We start from the raw sequence: 18923 nt of genomic DNA, 5'->3' as shown, positions 1-18923 counted from the left end.
CTTTAAATTCTGGGTGATTTTTTTAAACTGGAAGCTTTTATTTTATGCCATTACAAAAAAACGTAGGTATCAATTTCTTCTAGATTAAGTCAGACCTAGAAAATATGATTTACCAAAAGAGGAAAAAATGAAATTACCAAAAATTTATAACTCCTATTTTGGGAATGCATGTAATTATCAGTTAATCAGTTACAAGTGTTTGGAGTTCTTAGCTATGCAGTGATACTCAAGAGTCCCTATGGTTGCAGTATTAATTACCTTTTTGAATAATCTAATAAATGTGGGGTAATTAATTAGAAAATCATAAGTTCTTTTCATTTTCAGGTATTTCATCATCTGGTTCACTTCATATGTTACCAAACATTCAAACAGGATATTATCTCATCTGTCATTCCTTCTTCCCCTCCCCTTTCCAAGCCCTGCTTATTTCATATGTTTAGTCTTTCAATGTAACTTTTAATCCTGCAGGCTTTATACACCGATTCTGTTCCTGAGGATGCCCTTCCTGGCAAGCTGATATTGCAGGTATCTGCTACAGATGCAGATACTCGTTCCAATGCAGAAATTACTTATACACTGCATGGCACAGGAGCAGAAAAATTCAGACTCACTCCAGACACAGGTAATTATGCTTTATACACTATAAAAAATTCCAATCATCACCTCATTTTATAAAGTATTTTACTATTACATTAAGACATACATAAATGTCAATACTTTAAGCTTTCCATTAAGAGTTAGTTTATTATATAACTGTTTAAAATGTGAGTTTCTACTACCCAAATACTAATAATATATTGAATAGAAGTAAGGGAAAAGGCAAGTATTTTAATATATGAGGAACTAAAGATAAATAGGGTAATTGCCCCAAAGCCAGAAACTTCCATGCTGAAGTGACTGGAGTAAAAATATGCTATAAATTTTGTACTTTTTATATTCATTGTAGTAGTAGCAATAATGGTTTATAAACTGAAAATATCTTCATTCAGATTGTCTTTGCTATCATTTGGTTTGGCATGTTAAGTAGGATGAGGTTAAATGGAGCAACAAATTTCCTTTCTATACTAAACACCAAAAGTGCCTGCAGTTTTATTGGCAGCATTATATAAACAAGATTAACTTTTAACTTGCCTGACTTTGGTTTTCATGGCATTTGTGTCTTCTGGATTATAATATAGGTCAAAGCTAATGCCAAAATCTTGTGCTCTGCAGGCTGCAGTAGACAAGCAGTAGGAAGGGAGTAGTAAACAATACAGAAAAATTTAAATTAGATAAATACAAAGATATAGTGGAAATATGGAGAAGGAGATTAGAATACTACAGTGGCAAAATAAATGAGAAGGATCTTACTTCATGGTGTTTTGGTTTTTTTTTGTTTTTGTTTTTTTTTACTTTGAATGTCACCTGTGTGCTGTACTAGCATGTCGTTACATAAATTCAAAATTGGTGGGGCTAGAATACACATAAACAATATTTCAGAATACTTTTTTGAATTGGTTAAATGGAGACAATGGCTACACATTGTGCCTGTGATAGTGTTTTCTGTCACGTTGGAAAGAAAATATGACTTCTAGAGGTTTCTCTGTAGCAGCAAGTTATATTTGATAGTGTGAATAGCTCTGTTTATTCATTGAACGTTAGAGGAGAGAGTCAGCTCAATAGCTGTGGAAGGAACACAACTAAATAGACCAGGAAAACCATATATGGATTTTACTTTTCATTTTGTTAAAACCTGAGTTCTAATATTTTCATTTTCTTTACACAAAAACACATGGATTCATGCATGTATACACATTTTCTCTCTTTCTACACCATCAGGTAGTCTTACTTTAGCTAATTTCTGTTTCAGAGGCATTTGAAAAAAAAGCAGAAGATTTTAGTATTTAATCTTTTAAAGCTGAAAAGACAGGCCACTGACATGCTTTGCTCAAAGTGGAGCTCATTCGTGCGGTACAGCTGTTGACTTAGCCACTGATGAAATTATCATCAAAAAAGAAAATTGTTGTTTAGTTCTTCTGAGTACAAAGATTTTAGAGGAAAACATCTTATGGATACTTAAATCTTGTAACTCGCATCAACTTATGTATGTTATTCTGTTTATAGGTGAACTGAAAACATTAATGCCACTTGATCGCGAGCAGCAAGCAGTTTATTATCTTCTAGTGAAAGCCACAGATGGAGGAGGAAGATTCTGCCAAGCTAATATTATTCTGACTCTGGAAGATGTGAATGATAATGCTCCAGAGTTTACAGCTGATCCTTACTCCATTACTGTATTTGAAAACACAGAGCCTAAAACCCTTTTGACAAGAGTGCAGGCAACAGATGCAGATACAGGTATGCATTCTTTGACTGATACTTTTGTCATGGTCTCAAATTTACAGTAATGTTTATTTAGTCTTACCCTGAGAGGTGTTAAGTCTTTCAGTGGAACTGACAGATGTTCAATACCTCTCAGGATTAGACTCCTGAAAGATATATTTAGGGCTACTAAATCATGTAACACCTGACTTTCATGTGTGAATAGCTTGGAAAACATCCCTTTTGTGTCTCTGAAAAAAAGGAGAGAGGGGAAAGAGACAAAAATATAGGATATTTTTAGTGTGATTAGCTATTAATGTTATGATGGGTTAGGTCCATTCTTATACTCCTGATGCAAGTAAAAGGAATATCAAGCCATGTCTGTTCGTGTAAATGTGCATTCATAGATTTTGAATTTGCGCTTCTCAGGTTAGCCATTGACGATCATACCATAAAGAGAACCCTGATGAATTATAGCCTTATGTGTATGCTACCCTATTAAGATTTTTGCTGCCTCTTTATCTTCACTCTTTAGTTACAAGTATTTAAGTGAACATGAACTGAAAATGACACTGGAAGGAGTTTGTTCTTAGGCTTTGTTGTAAGGAATACAGCAGCATAAGGTCTTTTTAAAGGTGTATGATTTCCATATATCATCAGTTTATTAATCAAATAATACTAATTAATAATTGCTTCAGTCTCGTGAAACAACCAACCTGCTTTGTGCTATGATAAAACTACATTGCTGAATTGGAAGGTAACAAACAGATGTTTTCACTCTTCACTGGTCTTTGAGGCTCAGGAGGAGCAAAATGCTTGGCCCAAAAACCTATGGGTTTTTTGTTCATTTGTTTTATACAGAAATGTTGCCAAAAATTATGTTCCTGTTAATTGTGGGACATGGTTCTTAAATAAACTTACTGGAATTGAGTCTAGTTATTTGATGCAGCCTAACTCTCCCATATCCTCCTGTGTTATTTATAAGCCTGCTAAGCAGATGCTGTTGTACTAAAGTTATAATTAGATTTATATTACTAATTGTTTTATATTAGCTAGTACTGTGACTGAAGGAGAACCATGCTTCATGTTTTTTGTGTGGCAGAAAATCGGTGCAATGAAGTGTTAGCTTAATTTTTAAATCAGATTACATCTTTTTGGAAATTATTCTGCTCTTGACAGGGCAGCCTTTAACTCTTGCTGAAATTTACTTTAACATGAATGATAATATTTAGCATGCATGTTTTATTTCTGTAGCTATCAGATCTGCTATTACGTTGCTGTATTTTAACGGCTGTTTCATACTCCGCAATTGTTTTCAAAATGCAGGGATGAACCATAAAATCCATTATTCACTGATGAACTCTGCAGAGGGCCAGTTCTCTATTGATGAATTCTCTGGAATCATTCGGTTGGAGAAGCCTTTGGATCGGGAATTACAAGCTGTGTACAGTCTAACTTTGAAGGCTACAGATGAAGGTTTACCTAGAAGACTGTCTTCAACAAGTAGTCTTATAGTTTCTGTTTTGGATATAAATGATAATCCACCTGTATTTGAGCATAGGGAGTATAGTGCAAGCGTATCAGAGGACATTTTGGTTGGAACTGAAGTTCTCCAGATCTATGCTGCAAGCAGGGACATTGAAGCCAATGCTGAAATCACGTACTCAATAGTCAGTGGGAATGAACATGGAAAATTCAGCATCAATTCAACAACAGGTAACAGATTACAACTGTGAATATTGTTTAGGCTAACCAAGCACAGTGCCATACTGTGTTTTACAGTAATTCAACCAAATAAGTTATGTAGAACCTATGTGCGTCATCCTGGCTGTAAAGCCAGTGCTACTGTCTGTTCACCCATTTTGCCAGCATGCTTACTAGAGGAGTGCAATAGAGTGTAGAATAGGAACGTTATTTGTTGCTGTTATTTATTGTTATTTGGGTTAGATTCATTTAGCTGGCAACAGTAAGGGTTTCCTAGCTGGAATATTCCCCACCCTGGGGGCAGAGGGAGTGGAACGACATAGTTCTGTAATGATAAAAGCATAATAGCCTTTTAACAAAAGCTATATGCAGAATGAGTAGCCAGACTTGATAAAAGAAAGATCAGAAATTAAACTCATTGGGAAAACTAGTCATTGGTCCACAAAGATAGTAATTCTAGAGGAGTTTGATATAGCATTAAAGAGAGGTTGGAAAATTCTGTTCAATCATATATCCAGTGTGACAGTGGAGATTTTAGGCTTGCATGTTAGATTTAGTCTCAGGAAGCATTTAGGTTCTGTGGAGAATTTTTCCCTATTAATGACAATTCTTTGTTAAAAATCAATATACACTTCAATTCTACTTTTGTTTTCTTATATAGGGTTTTTTTTTTTCTAGAGTTAATTTCTGGTAAAGTTTGGTTTTTTAAATAAAATTTCTACCCAGAAGTTAATAGTAGTTAATTACACCAGTGTAATTGAAATTATAATTCTTCCAGTTGCTTTTTCCAGTGTGCATGCTGGTACTATGGCATAGAAATACTTTGCCAGTTTAACTTCTCCCCATATTTGAAAGGAGGAAAAAGGTTCCAAGAAAGCACTCTTCCAGCAGCAAATCAGTGTGTGTGTTAGGGACTGCACTATCTTAACTAGTCAGTTAAAAATTCACACTTTAACTCAGATATTTCTATCAATCAAAATTCATGGTCGGACACTTCTGTTACTGCCTCTGTATGCTCCACGCCTGACCTTAATGCTGGCTGCAAGGAAGGTCAAGTTAAAGGTCTTTTCATATTTTTGGTTAATTTTAATTGAAAATTAAGAAAAGGACATTTTCTAAACACAGTTTTCATTTTTCTTCATTTTTTGCATTACAGAATGTGAGCCAGGTGATTTTAAAGTGTGAGTCTTTTGTGGTAGTAGCAGGAACTTCTCACCTTTTAAATTTTATGTGTAAAGCCTGATCATTTCACTGTGTAGCTCCATCTTTACAGTGACAAATCGAGCCCTCAAGAAGCTGAGTATTTGTCAGACTAAAATCAAAAGTTGCAATATAGAATACAACAGTAATAGCAGAGTTTGTGTGAGGTTTTTGGGTTTTGTTTTGTTTTTTTTTCTTCCCTAGGAGCCATTTTTGTCATTGAGAGTTTGGATTATGAAAGTTCTCATGAGTACTACTTGACAGTGGAAGCCACAGATGGAGGCACACCTTCGTTAAGCGATGTTGTAACCGTGAATATTAATGTAACAGATATCAATGACAATACTCCAGTGTTTAGCCAAGACACTTACACTGCAGTAATCAGTGAAGATGCTATGCTTGAACAATCAGTCATTACAGTACGTATTGTTGTTTTTTTCCTTTGAAATACTCTGCCATGACAATCATGCTTTTAGTCTTGAAGGAATAAATATTGGTTTGAAGATGGGCATAAATGAATAGATAACTTTGCCACTGAGTGAATTAAAAATTTATTTTGAAAAAGTTTCAGAACCAGGGACTTGAGATGCTATGGGAAAGCAGATGATATTTTGAGATATATTTGTATTCCCCTCATGAGAACATGACTTAATTTTCAGAAGAAATTCAGGAAATTGTGATCTTGGTATGCTCTATTTGGATGACATTTCTCACGAGAGCTAGGAAATGTGTTAGACCAAAACAGCTGTGCTCATCTTCAGGATGAGTTTATCTGAAAGGTGATAGAGTCTATTTTGACCTGTGTTAAATGAGACTGTAATGTCCCCTAGGTTATGGCAGATGATGCTGATGGACCCTCAAACAATCGCATTCACTACGCCATTATAGATGGCAATCAGGGAAATCCTTTTACAATTGACCCTTCCAGGGGTGAAATAAAAGTGACTAAACTTCTAGACAGAGAAAAGGTAAGTTTTTATGCTTTTTGAGCAGTTGATTTTGAGATTAATTTAGCTATACATAATTGATGACCACCATTTTTGGATTATATTTGTAAATCACCATTTCAAGTGTTCCAAAATTAATATAGCAGTAACAAAGTGAAAGCATCTATATTTATGTCCATGCTTTTTGGGGTGGGGGGCATCTGCAGGGGGAAGAGAAAGGATTAAATATATGAGGGCAAGTTTTGCTGGAGGGTGGCACTAAAATATTTCTTCCTTAAAAGGAAAGCTGAGTTTGTTACTCTCCACTCTTCAGTGAATGTTTGAATTTTTTTTTTTATTATTTCGTAGATTTCGGGATATACCTTGACAGTTCAAGCTTCAGATAATGGAAACCCACCTAGACTTAACACAACCACAGTTAATATTGATGTTTCTGACGTAAATGACAATCCTCCAGTATTCTCAAAAGGAAACTATAGTGTTATCATCCAGGTAAATACAGATAGTGAAGCAGTCAAATCAGTAATATTATCGGAGTGTTAATTTGTGACTTGAGAAATTCTGCAAGATATGATAAACCTAATGCTTCAATTTTATTTTTCTGTATTTTTTTAATTATTTAAGGTTGTCAGTGAGACTCCTTACCTGAGTAAGTGTTAAGGGTTACAAAATTCATATTGTGCAGTCTATTTAGAAACTTACATTGCAAATTGAGCATGTTCTTTTTTGTGTACTTTGTGTGTGTACATGTGTGTATATAATACCTTGCATTTACGTTTATAATGTTCTTAGCATCATACAGATAGGTTAAAATACATAATAATTTTGCTATTTCTTTTTAATCTTAGAGTCACTGCTTAGAAAAAGTTACTTTAGATACCTGTTACTGTGAAGCAAGTGTTGTGCACTGTGGCACATAGTTCAAGACTTAATTCATATTGGCCTCCTCTGGGATCAGAAGCAGTTAAAACAGGAGTGGTATTTCATATTGCTACATACCGATCCTTTGACTAATTTTGCACCTTAGGATGGTAGTAGTGGGCCAGATTCTCAAATGGCTGGCATGTACTTGCCTGATTCAGAAAACTCTCTGCTAAAGCAAAGATGGCAAAGGCAGCGTCTGTACTTCTTGTCTTCCGGAATCCAATACAAACTAAATGGAAGGGAACAAAGGAATTGCATTAAGACCTTTATACTAGTAATGTAAGTGAGCGCAGTCCCTTGGGTCCTTTTGCTCTTGCCTTGTACAATAGATAAATGAGGATCAGGCAATGTTACCTGGTGCACTGTGCCATCCTAACATACCACTTCTGTTTGAGACTGTGTACATGGTTTGTAAAGGTAGCTTTCCGAAAGAGGACAAAGTGATTCATCACTACCCAACGTATACAGAGTATGCAAGTAAGATGTCCTGGATCTTACTTTTTTTTTTTGAAGCAACAGATTTGTATGTTTGTTTGCTGTCAAAGGTATTTTGCTTTCCCCAAATACAATCTTTCTTGAAGTGAATGTAATTAATGTATCCCCTAAAACTGTAGACTATATAGCCAATGTCTGTAATGTGTCCCTTACTGAATTAAAAAGGAAGACCTCATGTTTTATAGTTCATTCATATCAGCCTGTCCGAGTATGAGGGTAGCAGAGAAAATGCTGGAGGAGTTGCCCAAGAACACTGGTGTGCATTTCCTCATATATTGGAGATGGACATATTTGAACACAGTTGGAAATGTGCTTAGCTATTATGAAAATCAAATTACTTTAGATGTCCAAATGTAAATATCTGTATTTTAAAATGATGGTCCTTGTCTGTTTTGCTGAAGGGGGAAAAAAGCTTCAGCTGCAATATCTGATAATTAACTTGACTTATTCTCTCAAGAACAAAGGGTATACTTGTTATACAACTGTGAAAGGATAGCATTTTGTTATTGTTGTACAATAACACTTCTACTTTTTTTTTTTTGCATTTAAAATATGTATATATATAAAAAATCTGGTCAGTACAGTATAGCATGAATATTCTGGGAGAGGTGTTACAAGTGTTAGATAAGGTTGTGTGTGTGTATCAGATACATGATAAACCAAAGTGTGTGACATGTCTGTGAAACCTCAGGCATGCACATGATGCAAACTTGAACGGATTTCATGATGCAAATTTTAAAACCTGTATTTCATATTTTAAACGGACTGCAGCTGTAGCAGGCACAACTGTAGTAAGAACACTCATTAGATACACAAGGGGTCAGATGGAAGAGTGTGTTTTTCTAGTCCTCCCAACAAAGGCATTGGATTATCCTTAACAGGTGTTTTAGCTAACTTTGAAATCTTTGATGACTTGGTAATTAATCTACAGTAATCTTAATTCGACCAAAAGTGGAAAATGTAAAGTTTCAAGGCTGAGCTACTTTTAAAAATATAAGACAAAGTTTAAAAAAACAAAGTTTAAAAATGTACTGCCTTTTTCATCGTTATTCTCAGAGGGTAGTATTTTCTGTTAAACAATATTGTCATTCTGATTTCTCTTATACTAATTAACTGGTTTGACAGTAATTTGATTATTTTTTTTTTCTGTTGTGAAAAAGAAATCAACATTAGGCTATATGCTTGATTATAACAAAACCAATGTGATTGTATTATGCATTTATAGGAAAATAAGCCTATTGGATTTAGTGTGCTACAGCTAGTAGTGACGGACAAGGATTCTTCTCACAATGGCCCTCCTTTTCTCTTCACCATCCTGAGTGGAAACGAAGAGAACGCTTTTCAGATTAACCAGCAGGGAGTACTGACAACAACTGCTGCACTGAATCGCAAAGTCAGGGATCACTATTTACTTCATGTTAAGGTAGGATGTGCTACCTCTAGCTGTTCTGCATTGTAAGTATTTAGTTAACTTTCCCTGCTCATGCCCAATCCACCACTTTTTCCTGCCTGGCCCTTGTCTTTCTCTTACAAGATCCTGACATACCAAGTAGTCATTTGAGGTATGTCCCTTGTGGTAACATCTTCAGAGACAATGTCTGTTGATTTAAATGGAAATCTACACAGGTGTAACAGTAAACGGAATTAAACTCATGGTAAGGGTAAGGTGTAAGTGAAATGTTAACTGGGTGAGTTGTCTTGATAAGCCCTTTGCCTTTCAAGTGGGGTGCTGGAAAAGCCAGCAGGGGACAGGTCCCTTGAGCCACCTACTATTGGCTGCAGACTTCCTCTTGCCACGATCGCTTTGACCCTTGAAGCTGTGAGCTGGACGACACCGATACGACGGAAACAGGGATATTGAAAGTGGCACAACATGGCAGTACTGAAATATTTTTCTGTAGTGCCATATTCTTTTTCCAATGGCAATTGAAAATAGCTTTTTTTAAGCTTGGGAAACCAGGTCAGTGGACCTTTGTCGTAGCATTGAAAATTGCAGCGCAGTACTCAGAGATCTCAGAATCTTGCAGTGGAAAATGGCATAAAACTCAAAAATGACCCTGAAGTGCTGTAATATATGCCTACACTTGCCATTGTTGTTCAAAAAGACCAGACCATGTCCAAAAATCCAGGTTACATTAACATAGCTAAGTTCTCTAAAATACCTTTTTGTAACCTAATGTAAGAAAAGTTCAAACCAATTTTTTTAATCTTATCCAGTCCTTTTATATTCAGTTATAAGTTAAGCATCTGTGAACAGGGGACTTAAAATTGGTAGGCTAAAAATAGCTGGCCTTAATTCTTAAACTTCATTTCCAGATTCGTGTTTTAAGAAAAATTCTTACCTTTATTTTTACATGAGGAATTTCTTTCAGTCTCCAAATTATTCTCATACGTAATATCGCAGACAATTTCTGAGTAAACATGCACTTGCAGAGTTTGAGCAGTACTGTCTGCGTCAGTGTATACTGAATTCTGTCCACATTGGGATAATAATTGTGGCATATTTACACAAAGTCTATCGCTTTTCTTTGGGGAAGGAAAAAAAATTCCCACAGATACTGTCATTTGCTGGTTGAGTCACTAAAACATGTTATCAGGAGCCATCAGTATAAGAACCAGCATAGATAAAGGTTCCATTTAAATGTAGCTTAGTTTAGAGTTAAGAATTAAGATTAAAAAGGGAGCAGGGAGGTATATCATTCCTCTGTTAGCCATTTTTTTCTCAATAGTGATCTGCTAATTAGCGGTGGGACAGATTAGCCTTCAAGGTACCTAAGAGATGGCTCTGTTGGCCTTCCTGGGCTGCGCGAGTCCAAAACAGCAGCAGAGCTGGGCTTTGTCGCACTTGCCTAATAGGCTTTCCCAGTTCTATACCGATTCCCCAAAGTCACCTTTTTGTTTAGGGAAGAAGAACCAGCAACGTTTTTCCTGTATGTGCAATAAGTGTAATACAAGATTCATACGTTTTATTTTATATTTTCTCTAAGCGGTAACTAATTTCTATTTATTTTGCTTCTAAAACATATTCCTATGAATGCGTGCACAGGCAATTATGTCTGTTCTGTGTAGACTGTTGGCCTGTCTGTGTCATATTTCATGATTTAGCTGCACCTTTGGCCCTTCCTAATGCGCCTGCCTTTTCTTAAGTATGAGGCACCTATCTAACACCTTCCTCTGGGTGGAATCATGTAATTCTTTCATTTCTAAGCCGCTTCCTAGACTGTTCGATGCTTGTAAACAGCCTCTCAGTACTTCATCTTCTCTTTAGCACGGCACTTGAAAAGTGGGGTTTTTTCTAGGGAATGAATAAGGGCTATTTTAATGGCATCCAGTAGCTAAACAAGTGTCTTGAAACAAATGTACTCATTTAGAACAAAGGCTTCTCAGAGATTGTAAATCATTAAAGCAGACTATACTAATGTGCATTTTTTGTGTGCTGTGCTACCCAATCTCAGTATTTTGGACCTGTTTAATCCCTTGATTTACAAGTTCCCTGCCTGGATTTTGGAAATGTGTCACTGTCTTTTAATTGCCATTTATCATCTTATACTATGATAGCTTCTTTTAAATAGACACAGTGCTATAATTTGCTATTATCTTCTCCTTAGTGAGTCATTATACATGAGTATGAAGGCATCTAAGACTAAAACTAGCATTTCCATATCACAAGACTTCAGTTCTAATGATACACACAAAACCAGATACGTGACTTTTGTGGAAAAATATTCTTCTCCAGTTCATTTAAAAGAAAGATTTTTCAAAGGCTGTAGGAAGGCCTCTTCTCAAGTTTACACTATCTTAATTTCTGCACTTTTGTCTTGCAGCTCACAAGTTAATGGCTGTGCATGATCTCCTGATAGTCGTTTTTGAACTGACCTTCACTGGTGTGCTTTTCAGTATTGACAGCTTTCACCTTAGTTGCTTTCTGAATGGATTGCTGAGGCAGAGGTTTTCTTATGTTACAGGCATACTTTCACGGTGGGGGGGGGGAAACACAACCAAACAAAAACCCCCCAAAAGCCCCACCCAAAACCCTGCAACCAACCCCTCCCATACACACTCCACACACCCACTCCCACCACAAAACTTTACTTAATGTGAGCCTTTCTTTTACTTTACCCTTGTGCTTTTAATAGAAATAAGGATTATTTTTTTTTTCCCAACAGCCACCTACATGTGCATGCCACTCACATTTGCTTTCCCTCTCTCCAAAGGAAATAGATTATCCATTAACAAATGTCTCACAGCATTAGTGTGTGAAATCTCCAGCTATGAGTCATACAGTCCTTTGTGCCACGCTCTGAAGTCTTTAGTTTAAAACCACAGCAGATATTTAAAAAGTCTGCACTATTGAAAAATCGTTTCTCCTGGGGCTGCTCTTTCCTACTTGCTGTCCATTTGTTATAATTTTGCTTGCCTGTTTGTTTTAAGCCCTTTCTTGTTTCTCTTGGACATTTCTCCTGTAGCTAAACTGCCAGCCTTGTCTTGTTTCCAGGCAGAAATCTAAGCAAAACAAAACTTTGCCAACTTGAGCTTGCTCTCTCCTTATTTATGTTTGGGTAACTAGAGGGCAAGTTTCTAGCCATGCCTGTCTTTTGGAGTTAACGGATGAAGACGTAGTTCTATCAGACATGCATTACCTTTTAAAAATGCTACGATTATGTGCACATCCACAGGTAATCTTGTGCCTGGAGTTTTTCCTCTTTTGCTTAAATTTGTATGAAAAATCAAAAGCGGGTTCTCTGCATAGATCTTCAAAGCGTACCAACTACCTGTAGTCATTGTAAAATTATTGTAAAATCTTTTGAACGATGCAGGGTATCTTCTACCTTCTGAGCCCTGTGTATCCCCTCTGTCCCTTCCCATCTCTCCAATTCTTTGCCCATTTCTATAGTCTCATTTTCAGTAACTGGGAAAGAGCCCTGGGAAAAAGGTAGATGGGAAACAAGAACTGAGAAATAGAAAGAAAGACAGCAAGTGAGCCCAAGGGAATGCTGTTTACTTGCTTTTCTACTCTGTTTTTTGTCTCCTCTTCATACAACAACAGTGTATGCTTTTGTCAAAAAAGGGTGGAGGACGGGGGATGTGATGTTTAAAAGGCTTTAAAATTGAATTAGGCTGATTTCGTTAAAGATAATTACTTTAACTGCATGAAGCAAATAGCACTACAGGTGGGTTTTTTTTTCCTCTCCATGATCACAAATCATGAAAGACAACATAATTAATTGCAACTTTCTACATGTATTGTTTTCCTTTTGAAGTATTGTTTGGCATATTGCATTTAGATTGTCTTCAAGACCACCTCCTAATAACTGTGGTGGAGCATGTTGTAAATTTCTAGTGCATGACTCATTTCAAGTTTGTAATGTGTTTCCATGCTTGAAATAAAAAAGCTTCAAGCACCATCTGCTGTCTGAAACCAGCTACTGTGCGTTTCCCCTGTATTTGCTAGAAGAGTTAGTTGCTTCCTGACATTTCCAGTATTAAGAGCACTGTAGCCTTTTAATCTCAGAAGAAGTAAAAACATGTTTGTGTGTGCCTGCTTATATAAGCTTTTAAAATTTTCAATATTAACTTTTATGTCAGTTACTGTGTTATGAAATTTTCATAAAGCATTTTCCTGTAGGAACTTTTTTTCAGTCGAAAAATACAACTCTACTGTATACAATACAAATATCTACAGTAGAATTTGAGATAAAGCAAAAATCTAACTCTATTGTAATCTTCTTTTAGGTGGCAGATAATGGAAAACCACCATTGTCATCTTTGACTTACATTGATATTAGAGTTATTGAGGAAAGCATTTATTCTCCAGCAATTCTGCCTCTAGAAATCTTTATCACAGCCTTTGGGGAAGAATATTCAGGTGGTGTCATTGGAAAAATTCATGCAACCGATCAAGATGTTTATGATACTTTGACATACAGCCTGGACCCCAAAATGGAATCCTTGTTCTCCGTTTCCAGTACTGGTGGCAAACTAATAGCACATAAAAAGTTAGATGTAGGACAGTACCTCCTAAATGTCACTGTTACAGATGGAAAATTTACAACTGCAGCTGATATTACTGTACACATCAGACAAATCACACAAGATTTACTAAATCACAGCATTGCAATACGCTTTGCAAACCTTGCCCCTGAAGAATTCATCGGTGATTACTGGCGCAATTTCCAGAGAGCTTTAAGAAACATCTTGGGCGTGAGGAGAAATGACATCCAGATTGTTAGTTTGCAGCCTTCTGATCCTCCTTCAAATCTTGATGTCCTCCTGAATGTTGAAAAGTCTGGTAGCTCTCAGCACCCAATGAGAATTTTGCTCCACAAGATAAACTCTTCTGTGCCTGACCTAGAGGAGATCTTAGGTGTCCGGATAATTGATGTTTTCCATAAGCTTTGTGCAGGCCTAGATTGTCCTTTGAAATTTTGTGAAGAAAAAGTAACAGTGGACGAGAACGTCATGTCAACCCACAGCACAGCCAGGTTGAGTTTTGTCACTCCCCGTCATCACAGAACAGCAATTTGTCTTTGTAAAGGTAAGAAAAGCAGTAAGGAAACAGTATCCTTGAAAAGATCGTTCTGGTTTGAACAGCCATAATCCCCAGGGGAAAATTTATATTACAGGACAAGATTAAGAATGTCCTGTAACCCTCACTGCAACATTTGCCTAATTTTATTCAGAGTAAGGAGCGATTATTTCTTGTCTTGTTACCTTATTTTAAGAGTTTACATAACACAAGCTTATGGGAGGTGATTTTTTTTTTTTTTTTTTTATAGTTACACCTTCATTTTCCATTTTATGAAAGAAGTTCCTTTTTTTGTTGCCCATTCTAAATTTCCGGCCATTTTGAGTCTAGTATGCACAAAAGTTCTGGCAAAGTACCTGAATACTTCCTGGTTTCTGCTTAGAGGAATAGCCCACACAGCTTCCAAACTTGGCTGGGAATGACAGGGTGAACTGGGAAATGAATATTCATTAAGATACATACAAGTATACAGATTTATCACAGAAGATTAATTTGTCTTTAGCTCTGAAGAAAACAACATTGCTTTTTAAAATCTCAACTTAACGTTGCTGGGTGACCTTGCACATCTTAAGTAAATATTTAAAGCCTGTTCTTTTCCTGTCTCAAATACAGACACACTCTTCTGCTCTCCCCAACCGACTCTGTCCATGTTTAATATCTACACGTTCTTTTTTATGGTGTATGATAGTAATGGTAAACCTTAAACCCTAACACCAGTTTCCAAATTTTACGAATCAAATTGAGTAATCAAGATAACTATGAACATCCGCCAGTATGTATGCCGTTTGTCTAGTCTGTGTTTGTGTCAGTCACATGCCATAACTGTTACTTCACTTCCTTGCCTGATAGTTAGGAATACCATTTGGGTTGCTTTCAGCTACTGTACTTAAGTGTCCCTTTTCACAAAATACTATTACCACCAACAGAAGAGAAATAATGTATTTCATTTTACAGAAGGGAAATGCCCCCTGGTGAATAGCGTGTGTGATACAAACCCATGCCCTGAAGGTACTGAATGTTTAGGAGATCCAAAGGAAGGAAAATATACCTGTGTTTGCCAAGACAGCAAAGCTGGAGAGTGTCCTGGTAAGAATTTAACTCTAAAAATCTCTCCATAAAACCATATTACTTTCCAAATATAAATCTGATTCCAGTCCTGTGTTAACACATTTTATGCTTTTCTGTATTCCTAAGCATCAGCTGGCTCTGCTGTGACATTTACTGGGAGCAGCTATGTGAAATACCGTCTCATGGAAAACGAGAACAAAGAGGAAATGAAGCTGACAATGAGACTTAGAACTTATTCTGCTCATGCAGTTGTTATGTATGCTCGAGGAACAGACTACAGTATCTTAGAGGTATATTAAGATCTCCTAGTGCATATCTTCTCCTCTTTTCTTCTTACCATCTTCTTACTATTTGTTGTGCCAAATTAAAAGATTGAATCATAACATCTCTGTAGAATTGTTATAATTGAGAACTGCCTTTAAGGTAGAGGGTGTTGTACATCCAGGTGACAAACTTGTACAGCATTTTTTTAATGTGTAAAACAAATTAGTTTTCTTTAATGTTTTAAAAATAAAACAAAAAACCCGTGAACTATTTTAAATAACACTAAGCAAATAAATTTATTTGCTTATAATACTCATTAAGTCCATACAGAAAAAGTCACTGAAAGCACAAGATGAAAGGTCTAGTAATCTTTTGATGATGATCTGCGACTTCTTTACTAGAGGAAAAAATGTAGAAAGTATACATTTTACTTAAAAGAACCATATAGAATGAATCACAATCACTGCGACTGTTTGGAATACAATGTTATTAAACTGCATTTTATGAACACCACCATCATCCTGTCTCTCCAGCAAACATAAAGTTTTATAGGCATCAATATTTTATACTCTTTAAGCGTGCAGACCATTTGTTGATATTGTGGCTTTCCTTTGTAGATTCACCACGGAAGGCTGCAATATAAATTCGATTGTGGCAGTGGACCCGGGATTGTCTCCGTTCAGAGCATTCAGATTAACGATGGCCAGTGGCATTCAGTATCTCTTGAAGTGGATGGAAATTACGCGCGCCTTGTTCTGGATAGGGTGCATACTGCATCTGGTACTGCTCCTGGTACACTTAGGACACTAAACCTAGATAATCATGTGTTTTTTGGTGGTCATATTCGGCAGCAAGGTACAAGACACGGTAGAAGTCCTCAGGTTAGCAATGGTTTCAGAGGCTGTATGGATTCTGTTGTGCTTAATGGACAAGAGCTGCCCCTGAACAGTAAGCCACGAAATTATGCACACATGGAAGAATCTGTAGATGTGACTCCTGGATGCTTACTGACGACCACGGAAGGTTGTTCAAGCAGCCCATGTCAGAACGGAGGCATCTGCAATGCACTGTCAAATGGAGGTAAGCTGTGCTGTAGTCTTCTGTTGTTAGTTTTCAAAACTGCTTTTCCACTTCCCTGCCTTGAAGGACAAAACAACTTTGTGAATAATTCTTGCTTTCCCAGAGAGTTGTAGAAGGCTGGTTGCTGAGCAGGTAGGAAGGCCGTGTCTGCCTGTGTTCCAGACTCAACTCCTTGGGGTATGAAGTAGACAAAGTCCATCAGACAAAGTGGGGATTTAATCTTCAGTGTCAACACCTGAGGTCCTTCCTGTTAACTGCCTACTTTAAAGTCTTCCTTTAAAAATTCTGAAATCGTGACAAGCTTGAGTTTTGTGAGAGAAATGGAAGTTATTCTTCAGTCTTATTCAAGAAAAACCTTACTGTTAGACTTTCCATCATCTTTCGATAAAAATATTTCTATTTCTTCCCATTCTCTCTCTCTTCAAACAGGTAGGTGGGCAGGGAGGATTTTATCTTAAACTCAGTAATGCCATGTGTGTCTTTCAAAAAGCCTGTATTTGATTTCAGGTTACTACTGCAAGTGTGCACCTTTGTTTATGGGAACTCACTGCGATGTAAGTGTCAACCCGTGTGCTTCCAACCCCTGCCTTTATGGTGGTACTTGCATCCCAGTCAGTGATGATTTTATCTGCCAGTGCCGAGGACAATACACAGGCCAAAGGTATGTTTGTATGGTTTCTTGTGCCAATGAACCCCTCAGAGAATAGGCTATAAATGCAACACTTTTTGTTTTCTTTTTTATCAGTTTTCTTTTTTATCTGTTTGCTACTTAAAGCTCAGACTTTGAAACCCACTGGAGTTAGTTGAAGTTAATGCCAGCCCCTATGTTACAGCCCTGAATCCCACACTGTATACTCACTTGCAGTAAGGTAATGGTTCATTCATGCTTTTTCCCCCCTCCTATTTTTTTTTTTTTTTTTTTTTTGCCTTTGCAGGTGCCAGCTGGGTCCGTATTGCAAAGACAATCCTTGTAAAAACAGTGGCAAGTGTATTGACAGTTTGGATGGACCTGTTTGTGAGTGTGAAGCAGGCTTTCGTGGAGAAAGGTAGGTAGTGTTCCACATATATTGAATTTTTAACAGTATTACTTAACAGTTAACAGTTCAAACTAGTTGAAATCTGGAATGTTGATGAAATAGCAAATTGTCTGGTACAGTACCATATATTAAATATATCTAGAATTGTTGAGAACAAGGACATTACAACAAAGACTACTGATGTAAACTAACAATCATTGCTCTGCTCTGTTTCTGGTAGGTGCCTGACTGATGTCGATGAATGCGTAGAAAACCCGTGTCTTAATGGTGCCCTTTGTGAGAATACTTATGGTTCATATCACTGCAATTGTAGCCGTGGATTTGGAGGAAAACACTGCACAGACATTGTTCTTAACAAATATGTTTCAACATCTTGGAACATTAGCTTAGCCGAAGTGATTGGGATTATTGTTTTCATCGCAGGAATATTCTTGTTAGTTGTGATTTTTGTTGTTTGCCGCAAAGTGATTAGTAGAAAGAAGAAGCACCAGCCAGAACCTGAAGACAAGCAACTGGGAGCTACAACAGCTTTCTTGCAAAGACCTTACTTTGATGCAAAATTGAATAAGAACATCTATTCTGACATCCCACCACAGGTTCCTGTTCGTCCCATTTCGTACACTCCAAGCATTCCAAGTGACTCCAGGAACAATCTTGACAGGAATTCTTTTGAGGGGTCTGCTATCCCCGAGCACCCAGAGTTTAGTACTTTTAACCCAGATTCTGTACATGGTCACCGGAAAGCTGTAGCTGTTTGCAGCGTAGCACCAAATTTGCCACCTCCGCCTCCCTCCAACTCTCCTTCAGATAGTGATTCAATACAGAAACCCAGCTGGGATTTTGACTATGACAGTAAGCAATGTTCTTATTTTATTACTTTTGTGTTAAAGGTGTGTGCTGGTACAATTCTAATATAAGCGCAAAGACTCTGTCTATGCCTGTTAGGGTACAAAAGGCATTATGGCTTTACTGGGTTTTGAGTCTGATCAGGCTTCATGCTCTAGAAAGTTTTGTTAAAACGTGTAGATCTTAGCCTTAAATTTTATTGACTCTTCAATCTAGAATCTATTAATCATCTCACTTGAAACTTTTTCTTTCAGCTAAAGTAGTAGATCTTGACCCCTGCCTTTCAAAAAAGCCTCTGGATGAAAAGAACTCCCATCCTTATAGTGCTAGAGAAAGCATGTCTGAGGTCCAGTCTCTCAGCTCCTTCCAGTCTGAATCATGTGATGACAATGGTACGTAAAATACAATCATTCTGTACTGCTGCTGACATTCATTTGTTCTGTCTTTGCATCTATAGCTCTTAGTATCAATAGGACTTACATATGTCAAATATATATTAAATAACAGCTTATTTAATATATATCTGTATTT

At 36.9% G+C, this 18923-nt stretch overlaps 1 protein-coding gene across 3 annotated transcripts in view; it reads left to right on the top strand.

Annotated features, from left to right (window-relative positions):
• Positions 1 to 18923, top strand: part of FAT1 (FAT atypical cadherin 1) — a gene marked incomplete at its 5' end in the record, with an annotated part of 106950 nt that overhangs the window by 81359 nt on the left and 6668 nt on the right. For 2 of the 3 annotated variants that reach the window (XM_082316095.1, XM_082316093.1), the window contains 15 exons: positions 469 to 622; positions 2104 to 2337; positions 3628 to 4017; positions 5410 to 5624; positions 6036 to 6173; positions 6501 to 6644; positions 8797 to 8994; positions 13305 to 14106; positions 15052 to 15183; positions 15292 to 15455; positions 16047 to 16509; positions 17017 to 17170; positions 17445 to 17555; positions 17767 to 18398; positions 18647 to 18784. In XM_082316095.1, the coding sequence (XP_082172221.1) occupies positions 469 to 622; positions 2104 to 2337; positions 3628 to 4017; positions 5410 to 5624; positions 6036 to 6173; positions 6501 to 6644; positions 8797 to 8994; positions 13305 to 14106; positions 15052 to 15183; positions 15292 to 15455; positions 16047 to 16509; positions 17017 to 17170; positions 17445 to 17555; positions 17767 to 18398; positions 18647 to 18784 (4069 nt within the window). The remainder of the gene's footprint in view (positions 1 to 468; positions 623 to 2103; positions 2338 to 3627; positions 4018 to 5409; positions 5625 to 6035; positions 6174 to 6500; positions 6645 to 8796; positions 8995 to 13304; positions 14107 to 15051; positions 15184 to 15291; positions 15456 to 16046; positions 16510 to 17016; positions 17171 to 17444; positions 17556 to 17766; positions 18399 to 18646; positions 18785 to 18923) is intronic. The other variant, XM_082316094.1, reaches the window with a different exon arrangement.

The sequence above is a fragment of the Platalea leucorodia genome (assembly GCF_965183815.1).
Source record: "Platalea leucorodia genome assembly, chromosome: 6".
NCBI classification, from domain to species: Eukaryota; Metazoa; Chordata; class Aves; order Pelecaniformes; family Threskiornithidae; genus Platalea; species Platalea leucorodia.
The sequence above is the reverse complement of the archived record's forward strand: the minus strand, read 5'-3'. Positions and strand labels throughout refer to the sequence as shown.